Source organism: Hydra viridissima, unplaced genomic scaffold (genome assembly GCF_058129835.1).
Source record: "Hydra viridissima isolate aposymbiotic clone 2 unplaced genomic scaffold, HvirCarnegie_v1 scaffold_7, whole genome shotgun sequence".
Taxonomy (NCBI): domain Eukaryota; kingdom Metazoa; phylum Cnidaria; class Hydrozoa; order Anthoathecata; family Hydridae; genus Hydra; species Hydra viridissima.
The window spans coordinates 9,353,169-9,371,143 of record NW_028324306.1 but is presented as its reverse complement, the minus strand read 5'-3'; the positions used below and the strand labels follow the sequence as shown (position 1 = coordinate 9,371,143).

The 17,975-nt window shown below is 32.3% G+C and overlaps 4 protein-coding genes and 2 pseudogenes across 4 annotated transcripts; 2 read left to right on the top strand and 4 right to left on the bottom strand.

Moving 5' to 3' along the window:
• Window positions 1–1,863: 1,863 nt before the first annotated feature.
• LOC149886032 (uncharacterized) lies at window positions 1,864–4,076 on the bottom strand. The gene is made up of 2 exons (XM_090094309.1): window positions 3,910–4,076; window positions 1,864–3,478 (listed from the first exon to the last, which is right to left on the bottom strand). The coding sequence occupies exon 2, from the start codon at window positions 2,830–2,832 to the stop codon at window positions 1,864–1,866; it is 969 nt and encodes a 322-aa protein (XP_089950435.1). The 5' UTR covers window positions 2,833–3,478; window positions 3,910–4,076.
• Window positions 2,851–14,904, bottom strand: LOC149886030 (uncharacterized; annotated as a pseudogene).
• Window positions 10,064–11,595, top strand: LOC149886031 (uncharacterized). Its single transcript, XM_090092201.1, has 2 exons — window positions 10,064–10,097; window positions 10,169–11,595. The coding sequence occupies exons 1-2, from the start codon at window positions 10,079–10,081 to the stop codon at window positions 11,545–11,547; spliced, it is 1,398 nt and encodes a 465-aa protein (XP_089948327.1). The 5' UTR covers window positions 10,064–10,078; the 3' UTR covers window positions 11,548–11,595.
• LOC145191328 (uncharacterized) lies at window positions 11,957–13,092 on the top strand. Its single transcript, XM_090092202.1, has one exon. The coding sequence runs from the start codon at window positions 12,016–12,018 to the stop codon at window positions 13,090–13,092; it is 1,077 nt and encodes a 358-aa protein (XP_089948328.1). The 5' UTR covers window positions 11,957–12,015.
• On the bottom strand, window positions 13,221–15,868 carry LOC149886029 (uncharacterized). Its single transcript, XM_090092203.1, has 2 exons — window positions 14,183–15,868; window positions 13,221–13,912 (listed from the first exon to the last, which is right to left on the bottom strand). Exons 1-2 carry the CDS (start codon window positions 14,218–14,220, stop codon window positions 13,234–13,236), a joined length of 717 nt encoding a protein of 238 aa, XP_089948329.1. The 5' UTR covers window positions 14,221–15,868; the 3' UTR covers window positions 13,221–13,233.
• Window positions 15,690–17,435, bottom strand: LOC149886028 (uncharacterized; annotated as a pseudogene).
• Window positions 17,436–17,975: the final 540 nt, after the last annotated feature.

Sequence of the window (17,975 nt, the reverse complement as noted above, 5' to 3'; positions counted from 1 at the left end):
TGAATATTTCTATTGATAGTCTCTGTGATTTAAAGAAAGAAGAGTCATTGTTTCTAACATGCCTCAGTCCACTTCAAATTACAACTTTTGTTGGAGAAACCCTAACTGCTATTTGGAGGAGCCTTCGTCTTCTTTACATTGTTGATCTTTAAGATTTAAATGTGAAAAAGAATTAAATAATTTAATGCTCATTGAATTTTGCCACTTTGAAAGATGGAATCACTAATACTGTAGAAACACGTGTGGAGTTATCTAATGGTAAGTCTATTTCAGCCAGACATACCACCTAAGTAACTAAGATAGATGGTAAAGTCCATAGTGTTTAAATTCCAGTCAATGTAGTAGTATGTGTGAATGTTCACCAAAAGACATGAACAACATTGATAAAGTTAAGGAACTTCTTAACATATCAGATGGACTGCAATATAAACTATCTGCGCCTCATGCAGTGATAAGACTTTCTGAGTGTCTTATTCATATTTCGTTTAAGTTACCAATTAACTAATGGCAAGCAAGACAAGATGCAGAGAAAAATCTTGTTAAATAAAAAAAAAAAAAGAACGAAAAGTTTTTAATTTCTCTTCCTCCTTTAACATCCCTCCGAGAGAAATTAACAACTATCAATAAAATACAAAACTTCGAACAACTCAAAAAGAACAAACAAACCAAAACTTATTCTAATTTCGATAAACTTTAATTGAATCAATGACATATTAAAAAGATATCTATCTCGCGCTTCCGCACTGAAGCAAATTTTTTGCCAGTCAGGGCCCTATCCTTTAAAGCTTGTTACGCAAAACGCAAAAAAATGAGTAGGGGAGACTGGTTCTCCTAGGGACGTTTTTAGGTTAATGAGTGTAATTTTTCATCGGTGAATATAATTGAACTTTTGAAAACTGTATATGAAAATATGGTCCTTTGTGCACTTTTGATGAGAATCTCTGCTTTATAATCCAATTTTTTAGTACTTTTTTTTAGCCGCAAAATGAGGTCTGACTTTGTCCCTAGGTACAACCACCTATGTCCCTAGGTACAACATGGGGTTGTACCTAGGGACATAGGTGGTTGTACCTAGAGACGGCGGTTGTACCTAGGGACGCTGGGTAATCGAATACTCAGATTGGCTTCTATTGAGCTAATAATTATAAATACAAAAGAGCCTGTAAAAAATCCTGAAAGGAAACTAAAACAATGATATAGATCGTTAAAAGAACTATTTGTTTGTAGTGAATGTAACGATATTATTTAAAATAGTTAAAACTAATAAATAAAAAATAGTGAGATCAATTTTTCTAGAACAAACAAATATTTAAATTGTAAATAAACATATTTAAAATAGTTAACACCAATAGATGAAAAAAAGTGATATCAATTTTTCCAGTACAAAAAATGATTGAATTGAGAAGCAGCAATATATTTTGAATAATTAAAATTTATAGATAAAAATGTAACATCAACATATCCAGGACAAAAATACTTTAATTAAGAAACAACAGTGTTCAAAATAAAATAGTTAATAATTATAGGTCAAAAAGAGTGATACCAAATTTTCCAGAATAAAAAATACTTTAATTAAGAAGAATCTTCATTACAAGACTGGTTCATTGGGTTGTAATCTTTATCTGCAGCACTATCGTCGCTATAAGCATTTAAACATCTTTTACAAATAAATTCAAATGGCAGAACACCAGGCTCTGCACATTTTACACAAACTGCATTTCGGCAGACTATGCATTTATTCTATTTATCATCATTTTGTATTAAGTTGTGACAAACACGGCAAAATAGTTGTTTCGAGGAACATGGAGATGATCCCACTAAACGAAATGTGTTTTTTGTTTTCGATTTATATTTTTTAGAAACTTAATTTTTCGGCGGTATTTCCCGTTTTTGTTTTTTCGATTTATCGTTACAAGTTGTTTTCTTTCTTTTCCTCTCCTCTGTTTCCTTTTTTTCTGGCGTGTCAGTAACAATACGTGCTTTACCCTTACGGGAAGGTTTATTGTTTGTCCTTGGACCAGCTTTAGGTAATGGCATTATATCGAAAGGAGACACAGATTTCAGATTTGTACAGTCAGATTTTGGCGGTGTTGAAAGAAGTGAGCTCTGAGACGACGTAGGTGGGTTATTATCTTCTGATGTTAGTGGTCTATCAGTCATACTTGATGGCAAAAGTGAGCCCTGAGACGATGTAGGTGGGTTATTATCTTCTGATGTTAGTGGTCTATCAGTCACGCTTGATGGCAAAAAGTCTTCTTCCGAAAATATATCGGGATTGAGTGGATAGAGGCCACAAACTTTGAAACCATTTATTATATTGGATGGTGTAAACGCTTTTGTGTATGCCATTCCAGCTAGTTCTGCAATGTGATAAATAGTAATAGGCTTTCCTGCGTTTTCTGATGATATCATAAAATTGGTTACAGCATTATTGTAATGTGTTTTAAATGGACTAAAGACGGTTCTATCTAACGGTTGCATCTTATGTGTAGTATGCGGGTGAAATGTCACCAAATGAATGCCATTTTCTTTGGCTTTGCCAATAGCATCAATAGAAATGTGACTCGCGTGATTGTCCATTAATAAAACTACCTGGTTATCCTTACTTGGATGAGCATGCGCTATGAAATGATCCAAAAATTCACTAAATGTTTTTTCGTTCGACCAACCAGAGGGATTTGCTGCCCCAATTGATCCTGGAGGAGCTCCTCTCATCATTGTCATTTGTATATATTTGACTCGAGGAAAAATGAACATAGGTGGAATCGAATTTCCTATCGCGTTCACTGCGGCAATCATCGTTACATTGATGCCTCGCTCACCAGAAGTCATTGCTCCAACTTGTTTGACTCAAATACTTGCAAATACTTTTGGACAAGCCTGTACAGTTGAAACTCCCGTCTCATCTACATTATAAATCCTTGACGGATCGAAGTGGTGTCGTTGTAGAATGTCGGTGTATATATTGAAAAAACTCTTCACATTTTCTCGATTGAATGAAGTAGCCCGGCCTAAACTAGTCCCTTCAGGTTTCCTTAATGATATAATTTCCTTAAATTTGTTTTTTGAATGTACGCAACCATTCACTGCCCGCTTCTTGATTTTTTTCCCACTGTTCAGGATATTTTTTATTATTTATTTTGGCAAATTGAAAAGCTAGTTCTTTCAGCTTCTTTGTTGTTAATCCGAAATGAAGTTGAGAAGCTTTTTGAACATACTCAAGCAGTAAACACTCTTCGCTATGAGTAAAAACTTTCCAATGTGCATAATTTGTTTCATACGAGTAATTTTCAGGTCCAGATTCCTTAAATTTTTTGACTTGGCGGCAAAGCATCGATCTCGATATTCCATATTTTTTTGCTGCGCCTCTGACTGTATTTTTATTTGCAACTATTTCCTTCACAGCCTTCTCCACAACTTCTTTATCTGGATCATGCCGGATTTTTTGTTTCTTGCTGCGTGGCATGACAAACAAAATCTAGAATGAAAATAAAAAATACTAAAGATAACTTATAACTATAACTTTAATTATTTATTATTATTGGCATAAATTGAATTACAACTATTATTTCCTATTAATTACTGCACAACGAGTCACAATTATATTATTTATTACACCACGATTCATAAATGAATTATTTATTACATAAAAACACAAATAATTCCTGATGATACAGAAGTTCGGCACTCTGTTGTACCTAGGGACATGTCCCTAGGTACATGTCCCTAGGTACAATAGAGTGCCATATTGACAAAAAACGCCGACTAAAAATTTGAGGTTAGGATTTGAGAGATATTATTAACGCAATATTCAAGCAAACAAAATAATGTATTTGTATAAACTAAGAAAAATTTTGTTAAATACATTATAAGGGCGAAATTAAAAAAGAAAAATGTTAAAAAACTTACGTAAAAGGGTTGTAAAATCAATTTTTAATCACCACTTTGCAACGCTTCACACCAACACGATGACACTTCGGCTGTCAACTGACCTCAAGAGGTGGAGTGTTGCCACATACAAAAAATATTATGCTTATACAAAATTCTCAAAATATTTGAGTGTCCCTAGGTACATGGCTTCCCTAGGGGAACCAGTCTCCCCTATATACGGACAACTTTTGCGTATATTAAACTTTTGCGTAACTACGCAATTTTCAAAACCGCACTCCTATAAAAAATGCGTACTTACGGATTTTTCTAATTCGCTGTGAAATGGGTAATTTTTGTGTAAAAAAGAGAAATTTCAGCTTTTTCGGCACACAAGAGGTAAACAAAGAATATACCTCGGAGATAAGTATTTTTTTTATCTGTGTTTTGTAAACAAATTTCATATCGTTATTTCAGCGATTTGCGTACAAAAATAAAGGTTTTATATTTATATTATATATATTATATCCTTGCTTACGTTGTGTACCAAAAGGTGGATCTACATTTCTTACATTTAGAGGTAGAAAAGTTCGTGTACTCAGTGATTTATAATGTAGGTATGTGCGTGAAAATTTTAAAATATTTATATATTTGATTATTATATATCATTGGAAAGAGCTCTAAATAAGTATTACGATGGTGAAAATTTCATAAAAAACGAACAATTCTACAAAAAGTTTTGGACATTTAAGTAACAAAATTTCACAAGAAGGATTGCTTAAGAAAACTGTGACCAACATAAAAATTTCATGTTCGGCTAACGGCAGTTTTGTAATCGAACTTTATTGTTTATTTGCGCAATATTTTGCTTCCGTTAAGTTTCAATTCAACGTAATGCTTTAACAAAAAAAAGTTATGTTAAAAAAATTGTTAGTATTTTATTTAATTTATCATGTTGATTAAAATAATAAAATATTTTTTATGAATTAAAAATTAATAGTAAAGTTTTATAAATTAATATGATAAGTATCGCGGATGCAAGCGTAATAATAACCTCTATGTCATTATAATATTATATTAGGCTCTAAGTAATTATAATATTATACCTTATTATACTTATATTATGTAATATGTTAGTATGTAATGAATATTGTGTATATAATTAAAGGCGTATTCATTACTATATATTATTTTATGCTGTGTATAGTGTGTATTTATATACCCAGCTAGAAGTCAAAAGCGAACTTAAAGATTCATGGTTTCTTAAATTATACCTAATTTTCGTGATCCTGTTTTCGGATAGCACTTTAATAAAAATAGTAATCGATTTATTTCGATTGCTACTCCCCCCCCCCCCCCCAAGAAATTGAACCATTCAATAAATGTAAATAGTTAAACAAAAAAAACAAAAACTCATTTGCTTAGTAATGTTTTTAACAGAATTGTGGCTATGAAAAAAGCCTCTTTCGTGATGATTGTGACAGCCTAATCCGAACAAGACGCATCTTTTCTATTTACCAAACAGCATTGACATCATAGATAGAAAATGTAGATTCTTGTCTTCTGAAGGTATCAATATCCACAGAAGCAAAAGTCTAACTTTCAGTATGCTCTGATAAAACCTTGCAATAATAAACAAAATAAATTATATCTGGTATGCCCTAGGGTAAAAATAAATCAAAATAACTTAACTCCTGATGCATAACACATTTTACCATTTAAACATCGATAGAAGTAAGTCGATCTCTTAATGTTTGCTTTGACAAATCCTCACAATAATACCTGAAATAAAATAGATGTGATATACAAAAATGATAATGAAAAAGTATAGATCTGTTCATAGACTAGCCATTAGAGGATGGCCAGTCTATGATCAAGTTATACTGATTTGTTAAAATTACTAAACACCAGCATTTTGTCTATTAATGCATCAGCATTCAAGCAAATATTGGATGTCAATAACTACCCCACTTCCTGAAATAAGATCTGATATATACAAATAATGAATGAGAGAAATATATCATTTCATAACTTTACAAAAAAAAAATAAAAATGCTGGGGGGAGCATAATATATACAATAATTACAATTGCAAAAATATTTCTAACAATTTGACTTACATATTATCTTTAAATGATATATTTAACACAAGCATATAAACCATTTTACTCTTTATAATCAAACTTACCATACTATTATCGATTCAATCACAATTTGTTTATAATATCACCATATCACCGCTTATGATGTTTGCAGAGAGTTGATATTTAGTCATATCGTACTCAACACCATCATCATCCTCATTCTCATTTGGTTTCCAATAAGAAACTATATACAGTGAGCAAAAAAATTAATCATGCACCATAGTAAAAACTTTTTAAAACTGAATTTAAACTAAATTAAGTTAAAATTTATGATTTTTATATTAAATAATTAAAATTTATATATAAATTTATCGAAAAAGGAGCTAAAAAATTACAAAATAATAATATAAGTTACGAAAAATTACAAAAGAAATAAAAAATCAAAAAACCAAGGCAAAAAAATTAAACATGCATAATATAAAAAATTAAATTAAATTAAAAATAAAGAAAATTGATATAAAATTAATAACACGTAGGTCCACCATTTGATTGAATGACGGCTAAACAACGTCTACGCATTGAATTTACCAGGTTTCTGGTAATATCTGACCCGATTTCCGACCAAAAACTCGAAATTAAGTTTTTCAGATCGGCTTTCTTCGAAATTCGCCGATCTTTTAATTTTTTCTCGACGTGAGCCCAAAGATGCTCGATTGGGTTTAAGTCTGGTGATTGAGCAACCCATTCGAGCATTTTAAACCCTGAAACTTTTAAATATTCGACGACCGAACGAGCCGTATGCTTAGGATCATTGTAGTGTTGAAAGAAAAAATTATCTTTCAACCCGACAATTTCTGCAGATGAACTTAAATTATCTTGCAGAATTGATTTATATAAATATTGATCCATTCTCTGATCAATAAACGCCAATTTCCAGACTCCGCTCGCTACCAAACATCCCCAGACCATAATATTACCGCCACCGTGTTTAACTGTGGCATTCAAACACTTCAATTGAAGCTCTTCTCCTGGCTTCCTCCATATCTTTACAGCTCCATCAGAGCCAAATAAATTGAATTTCGACTCGTCAGACCAAATGACTGAGTCCCAGAACTCTTGTGGCTTATCCACGTACTTTTTTGCCCATTCGAGCCGCTTCTTTCTATTGATTGGGCTTATATACGGCTTGTTGCGTGGTGTTCGTCCATGTAAATTCGCTTCATGCAAGCGATTTCTAATTGTTTGCGGTGTGAGAGACAATCCAAAACTCTCCTCCAACTCTTTTGCTGCTGCTGTTGTTGAAGATCTTGGATTAATTTCGAATCTTTTGATCAAAGATCGATCTTGACGCGCCGTAGTCTTTCGTTTGCGTCCTCTTCCAGGTTGATTTTCGAGGTTTCCAACTTTTTTAAACTTTTCCTCGATGGATTGAACGGTTGCAGGCGATATACATAGCGTTTTAGCTATTGATCTTTGGCTTTGGCCATCTTGCCATAACGCAATTACTCGTGCACGAAGTCCGATCGAATGAGATGTGTAGCTTCTTTTAGATTTTATATTTTCAATGCTGGTCATTACTGGAAAGTTTATTAATATAAATATATAGTTTAAATTAATATAAATAAATAATATAATTAAATATAATATAATTTTTGATACTTGCCATTCGAATTTTCTTGTTGCATGATTAATTTTTTTGTCAGGAATTTTCAATAAAGTTAGTTCTTTATTTTTTTAAATATAACAAATTCAAATTTTTTATTTTCAAACATATGATTTTTAATGTATTTTCTTAGCGCTATCTTTTGGTAAAATTAGTTTTTCAAAAAAGTTTATACTTTTTGAGAAAAATGCATTTTTATTAATTTCTATTGGCTGCATGATTAATTTTTTTGCTCACTGTATATGGCACTGTTCTTTTTTAATGCTAAGAAGTCTGCCATAGTATATATCTTGACTGTTAGTGTCAGCATCATACCACATGTGGCATACTGATCAATTGAAGTCCCAAACAACATAGTTCTTCCAACAGCAGTACTATTGAGAATGTCTTCAATATCTGCAGCCGCATTGCTTTCCAAATCAGTAAACAGTTGCTTTATCTGCTGAGGCATGCAAGATTTTAATACTTTTTCTACTTTTTTTCTTTCTTTGTCCTCCATAATTTTAATCATTTTAGCCATGCCTTTAATTAATTCCACCTTCATTTCTTCATGGCATTGTATGTTTGCTAACCGCTTTTTTCGGGCTGAGGAGATGGACCAAGCTATCAATTTATTTTGTACATCAGTTGGCTTTTTAGAAAGGAAATCAGTTGTTCTATTTTTGCATGTGCGAATTTTTAATGACAAGAAGCAAAGAGTGGCATTACAAGCTTTCTGCTTTGCAGCGCTAAACATACCTACAAGTTCTTCAGAGTCAATGTTATGAGGTCGTGCCGATAGTGTTTGGGACTTCAATTGATCAGTTGAGGTCATGTTGAACTGTTGTTCATACTGACGGTCAATAACACTAATGATAGCATTTAGGCAGCTGGCTAATGCGCATCTCATTTCTTCAGTCCTTGGGCAAAAGTCAATAATTGAATTAAAAACTGGATCATTGAGATCACCACCAAAAAAGTCTGTTTTTCTGTGAATAAGGGAAAGGGCCATTGTGCTGCTTTCAACAAGTGGATTGCGAACATCTTTGACAACTTGAATGCCAGACAAGTAGTCAAGTCCATGACCTGATGCAACATAGAACTTTTTCATCCAAGGACCAGTCAGCTTTCCAATTAATGCTAGGGCACACATCTCACGGATACTTTAAGTTAAATATAATATGTCATAAAGTATATGATAAGGTCATTATTACACCATAAAATCTGACCTATTTCAGATGTGAAGTCTTGGAACAAACAATTTCTTAGTCCTCCACACAAAACTAATCCAGAAAACAGAAAACTTTGAAGTTTGTGGAAGTGATGGATCAAAACTCCACAGGTATGAAAAAGGATGTGCAGTCTATTTCCTCTGGGCAGGCCATGTTTGTCCAAAAAGTTAACAAAGCCACAGTGTTATAAAATGGGTTCTAACCTTGACTTTCTGACCCGAGAAAACCCTTTTGTGGAATGATAGCCCACACTATGGGGATCACTTGGATATAAGTATTAAAATCAGATTACAACGTCCTGGCAAGTTATTGATGTTTAAATTTTCTGAATTTATTGATTACACACACATTCGAAATGACAGCTTGTTTTGCATTTTTACAGTAAGATATAATTTTAAATTCAAGTAAACAAACATACTGTAGCATAAAGAGCATTATGTTTTATGAAAACATAAAAAAAAGTTGAAAAATTAAAAGATATCAAGAAGATAAGCTTCCTTTATTACCAAACAAATATAATATTTTTTTATTCTTCTGTTTTTCTGTTAAACTTTTCATAAATTTTATTTTTAACTGTGAAAATAAGACAGTTTTTGAATTTCGGGAAAATTTCGGGAAAATAAAAATTTCGGGAAAAGGCATGATTTATTTACTTTATTCACGAGACCAAAACTGTGCACATTTAATTTTACAAAGAAATGCCGAATACCGCAAAAAACCACCAAGACTGCAGGAAAACTGTCTGTTTTCTTTGCTTCAGTAAATGTCAAAGAAAAATGCCAAACAATACTCAATGAGAGGATCGATTTTAGTAATGACAAAGTTCCACTTGGAATTTGTGAAAAGTGTCGTTTTTGTTTAAGAAGAAAGGATTCTGGAGAACACATCAATCTCCCATCACTTTACAATTTTGAGACTATAAAAATTCGACCTCAAACTAGAGACACACAATGTGACTGTTTGATTTGTTCTGTTGGAAAACTGAGAAATAATGGTCAACAGAAAACTCAGCTTTTGCAGAGCTCAGCACAAAATACTCCATTTTCAACTGTCCAAAAACGATGCTCTGACTGTTTTTCAATTATTGGAAGAGGATTACCTCATCATTGCACAAAGGGCACTTTGTGAAATAACCTTGTTGCTGTTGCAACCAAGGATCCTGTTGCATCTGAACGAGTTGCTGCTCTTGTTGTTTCAAGTAAGGATTCTTCTCCACATGGCACTGTTCAATTGAGTCAACCACAAGGTGGAAGAATGCTTCCAATAATGCCAGGTAAAAGTTTAACTTTCATGAAAAGATATTTTAGAAATTTTGAAATTAAACAATATCTGCATTTATTTTAGGTTCCTCATCAGCTAGAAAACTATTTCCTCCAAACCCATCAATTAGTATAAAAGAACTTGTTCAAGTTCAGGCAAACACAGGGCTTTCAAACAATGACATCAAGAGACTAGCTGCTACAATTAATCAGTCAACTTCACAACATATTGTTGAGAAAAACTATGCTGTAAAATTTGATGCAGTTAGTAAGCAGCTTTCTCACCATTTCCCGAGTTCATTGATTAAAGATCATGCTGGATGTGGAAGGACTGTCATTCATTGCAAGGACTTCAAAGAGCTTAAAAATGAACTCATTTCTATGAGAAGCACATCAAACAATCATATTGTGAAAGTTGGAATTGACGGTGGGGGAAGATTCCTGAAAGTAAGCCTTGCAATTATTGAATTAAATCGTGAATCTAACACTCCCCCAGCAAAACTCAATTGCACAAACAAGTTTTTCAAGGACACTGGAGTTAAGCGGCAACTTACTATTGCTGTCTCTGAGGACCTGCAAGAAAACTACTCAAATGTGTCTCAAATTTTCGAATTGATCAATATGAGAGACCAAGATTTTGTTTTGTCCTGTGACCTAAAACTGGCAAATATAATTTGTGGTCTCCAAGCACACTCAAGTGCACACCCCTGCACCTGGTGTGAGTCAAGTGCAACGGACCTTTTAAATCAAGGAAAATTAAGAACTTTCCAATCTCTTGATCAGAATGTCTCACTTTTCAATGCAGCAGGATCAAACATCAAAAGAGCTCGTGATTACATGAATGTTGTTCATTCTCCTGTATTTGATCTTGCTGGTGGCACATTAGTTTTGGACTTCATACCGCCAATGGAGTTGCATCTCCTTATTGGTGTTTTCAATCATCTCTTTGCTGCCCTACTAAAAGTTTTCCCTCAAGGAACTCTTTGGACTGATTCACTGCACATTAAACAACAGCCTTATCATGGAGGGCATTTTGCAGGAAATGAGTGCAGAAAGCTGCTAAAAAATATTGATCTTCTTCAATCTATTGTCGAGAAACACTCATGCTATGCTGCAATACCATTAGTTGATGTATTTCGAAAATTCAATGCAGTAGTGTCTGCCTGTTTTGGATGCGTTCTTGATCCAAGTTATGTACAAAAAATTGAAGCTTTCAGAGTGGCTTATGTGGCACTGCAAAATGTTTCTGTGACACCCAAGGTTCATGCTGTATTTTTTCATGTGAAAGATTTCATTGACAAACACGGCCAAGCTCTCGGACTTTACTCAGAACAAGCAACAGAGGCAATGCATCACAACTTTCAAGTGCATTGGCAAAGGTACAAACGACCTAACCATCATCCTGAATACAGTAAAAAGTTGCAATGCTGCCTTGTGGACTTTAATAGTAAACATTGCTTGTGAAAAGAGCCATTTTAGAATGATTTTTTCTTGTATTAGAATATTTATTTTAAAGCATAATTTTCCTTTTAGATACACGATAAACTCGCAGAATGTCTTTTTGTTTCCCTAGTTCATATTTATTGGAATAACCTATATTTTGTACTATATTCTATCGGTTTTTGACGGAAAACTCGAAAATTATGGTTTATGTCGGTTAAAACTGAAATTTGGCTTCTAAAAAAAAAAAAAAATCTTGTCGGTAAAATTTGTTTTTTTCATTTTCACCCCCCCCCCCCCACGTCTTTGTCGTTCGGTACGGCCCTGTCAGTAGAGAGCTTACGATATGAAAACTGCAACGGCAACGGAGACGGCAAAGGTCTGGATCGAGCGGTTGCGACTTGCAGTTGCGGTCTTCAAATAAAATTAGTTACGAATTTCCGCTTCAAAAAAAAGAAAACATCTTGAAATAAACAAAAAAAAAATTTAAAAATGGCTCCTTTAAGAAATGTTAGAAATAGTTTATTGCTTGCATTAGAATCAAATATCATAGACGACGAGGAATTTTTACTGCTTTACAAATTTAATTCGTCTAAGAATCCAGATTTACCGTTTTGGAGTTATAAGCAATTTTGTTTAGAAATCATGTCTGATGATGAATGCAAAAGTGAATTTAGATTTCTACGTGGTGATATATATCGCTTAGTCAATGTATTTCAACTACCTCAAGAGTTTATATGTTATAACGGCTTAAAAGTTACTCCGGTAGAAGCACTGTGTATTTTTTTAAAACGGTTTTCCTACCCATGTAGACTACTCGATATGATACCTCGTTTTGGACGACCTGTTCCGCAATTAAGCATGATTTCAAATCAAGTTATGAACTTTCTCTATGAACGTTGGATTCATTTATTTACAACACTGAATCAAAACTGGCTTTCTCCAAATAATCTAGAAATATTTGCCGATGTTGTGCATCGCAAAGGAGCTCCTCTCTCAAACTGCTGGGGATTCATAGATGGGACTGTTAGACCAATAACTAAACCAGGAAAAAACCAAAGAGTACTTTACAATGGACATAAAAAAATACACAGTCTAAAATTTCAATCTGTGGTTGCTCCAAATGGCCTTATAGCTAACTTATTTGGACCAGTTGAGGGAAAAAAACATGATAGTGGAATGTTAGCTGACTCTAATTTATTAAATTTATTAGGACAGCATTCATTTGATACTGCAGGAAATCCCTTATGTATTTATGGTGATCCTGCATATCCTCTTAGAGTGCATTTACAAACAGGCTTTAAAGGTGCAATGTTATCTCCACAGCAGAAAATTTGGAACAAGAGAATGAGTGAAGTCAGAGTCTCAGTTGAATGGTTATTTGGAGATATTTTGAACTACTTTAAATTTTTAGACTTTAAAAAAAACTTAAAAATCGGCCTAAATGCTGTGGGAAAAATGTATATAGTTTGTGCCTTACTAAATAATGCTCGAAGTTGTTTATATGGTTCGCAGACATCTAATTATTTTGGTATTAATCCACCTACGCTTGAGGAATATTTTGTATAAAAATAAAAGACAATAATAAAAAACTAGTTCACTTAATGTTTGAACTTTTAAATCAACTTTTATAAATAAGTTTTTTTTATTTTAAGAAAATAATAAAGAAGTTTTTTTTTTTAGAAAAAATTAGTCACTTTCAAGTGAATTTCATTTATTTTTGGAAAGTTGTTTTATTAATTCTAACATTGTCACTTGCTGCTGTGATTGTTGTTGCACTATTTCCTGCATAATTGTTTGTTGTTGTTGAAAGAGTTTCAACATTTCGGATTGATTCTGCAGACTTTGTTTTTTTAATTCTAGCTCTTCCTTTTTTATAGCTCCATCTCTTTCTCCTTTCTCTCGTAGATATACCATAGTTTCAGAACCATTATTTTTTGGACGCTTGCACTTTTTTTGCCCATTTCTTTCTGTTGTTTCTAGCAAAGTTTCCATACTACGTTTTCGCATTTCAGTAGCTTTACTTTGATCATTAACTTGTTTAAGTAATTTTGCATCACTTTGTGATGAATGTGTTTCGTCAGCCTCTTTGAATCTTTCCATAATATCAGCAACAGCTATATCCACCTCTGATTCGACTGGGTTAATACCAGATGCTTTTTCTTCATCTTTTGTTTTCTTTTTATGATTTTCAATTAAAACATTTAAGTGGTCTCGCACAGCTCTTGACTTAACTTTAAAAATTGGTTGACTTGCAGAATTAAGTGCATTTGCAATCTTTTCCCAACTTTTTCCTCTTTCTATGGACCCTTTTTTGTACTGGTATGGCTCATGGAGTAATATTTCACGAAGAAAGAAAATGTCATGTTCTTCTGTCCATCTCATTAAACTAAGAAATAAAAAAATAAGAACCTGAATAAATTAATAAACTTAAAGTCCATTTTATGTATGTATGTATGTATGTATGTATGTATGTATGTATGTATGTATGTATGTATGTATGTATGTATGTATGTATGTATGTATGTATGTATGTATGTATGTATGTATGTATGTATGTATGTATGTATGTATGTATGTATATATATATATATATATATATTCATGCATTTATACTTATGTATATATCCTAAATTTGTATCAGAAAGTAAATAATTACTTTGTTACACTTTTGGAGCAAGAACTACTTTGATCCATTTATAAGCCGTTTTCAGAAAACACGAAATTCAATGTTTTGACGTTGCGTAAAAAGTTTTAAAACGGCATTTCAGGGAATCCCATCCATTGCGCATGCCTAGTGTAAAATATTTGTCATAAACTGTAGAAGTTGCCGTTGCAGTTTTCTAATCGTAAGCTCTCTAATAACTTGCCAGGACGTTGTAATCTGATTTTAATACTTATATCCAAGTGATCCCCAGAGTGTGGGCTATCATTCCACAAAAGGGTTTTCTCGGGTCAGAAAGTCAAGGTTAGAACTCATTTTATAACACTGTGAAGCCTTAAGGTGATCACCTTAAAAAAAAAAAAAAAATTATCAGCAAGTGTGCAATGCAAAGAACTTGTTTGTAAATTTGAAACAAGTATGCTAATCAACAAACTTTTTATGTTCAGAATATTATTCAAAATCATAATTTTATTAGCAAAACAATATTAGAGTAATAATATGATAAATAGTTTATTTACCTTTACCTTTATTTATTTATTTACCTTTGCTGTACTTGTAACGGAGTTTATTGAGGTGAACAACAATGTTTGCTGCAAAGCAATCTCTACCAAAAAGCTTGCCTTTTGAAATTTCCAAGGCTTTAAGTGATGACTTGCAAGCATTGTGATAGTGTCAAAGGGGTGAAGGTGACAGTTCAGTTTATTTAATGATTTGTGGTATGCGGTAAAAAAAAATCAAAATTCCGTGGTATTAAAATCAAAGATATCATTAGAAGTAGTTTTTAATAACTTAAATAATGATACCAAATTTTTTATTTTTTGATGTCATTGAAGAAAGTTATGTGTTTTTTAGGCACAAAATTTTTTTATAGGGAAAGTTGAATAATGTTTTGACAGCAATTTGTAATTATTAACTTAAATTAATCATAACTTCCATAAAAATGATCCAATTTACATAAATTTGGTATCAATTGAAAGCTGAAAAAAATAAGAAACATTTTGTAAGTAGTTGGAGTAAACACAAATGATCAGGGGCGATGGGGAGGGGGGTAGTGCTTCTGACACTGTCACCCACCCAAAAGTGGATGAGTTTTTTTGTAATTAACAACATAAGTCAATGAGATTCACAATTTATTTGTTGATAAATTAGTGATCAATAGAAAATTAAAGAAAGAATCAATTGTCTCTGGGTAGCAAAGATTAATGGGTATATTTAGGGGTGTATATAGGTGGTAGGGGATGGGGGGGATGGGGTCGGTAAGTGGTAAGTAGTTAAGGTTGGTGGTGTAAGTAAATAATTTTCAAAAGTTTATGTTTTAAGATAAAATAAAATATATAGTAAAAGAAATGCAGTTAAAGAAAAAAAAGTGTCAACACAAACTGATGGTTATATTTATTTCATAAAAGTTAAAACTACAAAAACTTCTAAGCCTCATAATGTTTTTAAAAGATATTTGGCTATGAAAATAGCCTTTTTTAAAATATTAACCAACGCTTAGTTTTCAGGATAACATAAGGTCTCCATAGATTATATCAGCAGCAAGTTCGTATTTTGAAATGTCATAATCCACAGCATCATTATCATAGGATTCATTATCTTTCCAGTATGCTACAACATAAACTTGCTTACCATTTTTTTACCTTCATTTTTTCAAGTTTACCAAAATAAAGCACTTCTTCTTGCATTTCTGAATTAAACCATAAATGACAAATGTTTCTACCAACTACTGTATCCGATAGCATATCAGAGAGGTCTGATAATTGCTTAGACTCTAGTTCTTGAAATTTTGTTGAAATATCTGACAAACTAAGGTTTTGAATTTGAAGAGCCAATATTTTTCTACTTTTATCCTTTTTTTTTTTCTTCTTCAACATGTTATGATCAATCATTTCAAGCTTTATTTCATAAATATTTTTTTAATTTAACTCTCTCTTTTTTCTGGCTTTGTTTATTTCCCAGTAGATAACTTTCATTATCTCATCTTTATCTATTTGGTCAATGTAATCACTTACATTATTTTTTATTGCTCTTAATTTTGATGACAAAAAATATAAAGTAGAGTTAGGAGCACAATGTTTAGCAGCACTGAACATACCCATGACTTCTTCTGCATCAATATTATGAAGTCTGGCTGTCTGCGCCTCTTTTATAAGTTGTTCTGATAGCTCTAAATTAAAATATCTTTGATACTGTCTTTCCAAAACAGCAATAATAGCTGATAAACAGGATACAATCATTTGTTCAACTTCTTTGTCTTTTGGGCACACCAAAGCTATTTCTTCAAAGATCTTATCATTTTTAATTATATTTCCGAACAAATCTTTTGTGCTAAATAACAATGTAGGATTGTCTTACATGATAAAGATTTTTTAAAACATCTTTAACCAACTTTATCCCTTCAATATGACTTAAACTTCCTGTAGCTGACTGATAAAATAATGTCATCCATGGTCCTGTTAAAGTCTTTCCCAATAGCACTAAGACGCACATTTCTTTTTTAGCTGTTTCATTAATAAAGTCTATTCTTAAACTACTTTGTAGCCCTCCACATGAAACTGTACTGGTACTTAAAAATTTAATAAATAAGTTGTAGTGCTGGATTAATATACCACATATATGAAACAAAATATGCAATCTGTTCCCTCTGTAATGGGGAATGAGTCTTTTGGGAAGTTTCATCTCATCTAAAAAGATTTTAAAACCTTTAGGATCTCCTTTACTATCTTTGTATTGCATCTTATTCAATTGAAAAACTATATTACCAGCGATACAATCTTTCCCAAACAGCACTCCATTATGTGTTTCAATCATTTTTAATGCAGACCTGCAAGAGCTGGATATTGTTTCAAGAGGCTGTAAGTGACAATTAAGTTCATTTAAAACTTTTCCCCAAGAAGAATTTATTAGCTGAACAGTTGCATGATTAGTGGCAGCTTGGTCAGTCATAGAGCTTGTAATGTTTTAAATAATTTTTGAGCGGCTCTTTTGATAGTAACAATTATGGAAATCAGAATACAAAAAGGCAAGTTGATCTATTGAAGATACAACATGAGTTTGATAATCATGTGCAATACCACCTGATAACTGATCTATTGCTATAAAATGACACTGTGTTTTGGTTGTAAAATGAATAGAGTTTATATGTTGCATCAAAACCAACAGTAAGATTGGCTTTAGAAATCGCAATTTCAGCAGCATGAAGGTCGCTGATTATACCTAATTCACGAACCATCTCTTCAACTGTGCTACGATGTGGGAAATTTTCTATATGTGCTATGCCTAAATGTTTAAAAATTTTTGGAAACAAAATTGGAATACTTTTTGTTGGTACATGGTTAACAATGGCATCATATATCATTAATTGTAGCTGCCATGTATATGTTTTTTTATCTTTTTTGAATGGCAAATGTTCATTAGCAGAATCCTTTAACTTATCCAATTTGTATAGCAAGTTCATATTTTCATGTTCTAGATCCTTTATTCGGTTATCTTTAATCAATTTGGTATAACTCCAGTCATTTTGTTTTTCTTTCTTTTTAAGCTTTATTATCTTTATATGCTTTTTAAACATTTATTTTCTTTTAGTATCAAACTTTTTGCTGAAACTTCAGCTAATTTTTGCCTTAAAAATGAAATAGTTAAATTTTTCCTTTTAATAGTTTGATTTAATCTTTTGATTACATAAGGATCTGCTTTAATTCTTGCTTTTAGGCTTGTTAGTTTATCTTTATGATCGGATTTCATTTTTGCAATGTATTTATACATAAAGAATAATCTCTTTTTTAAC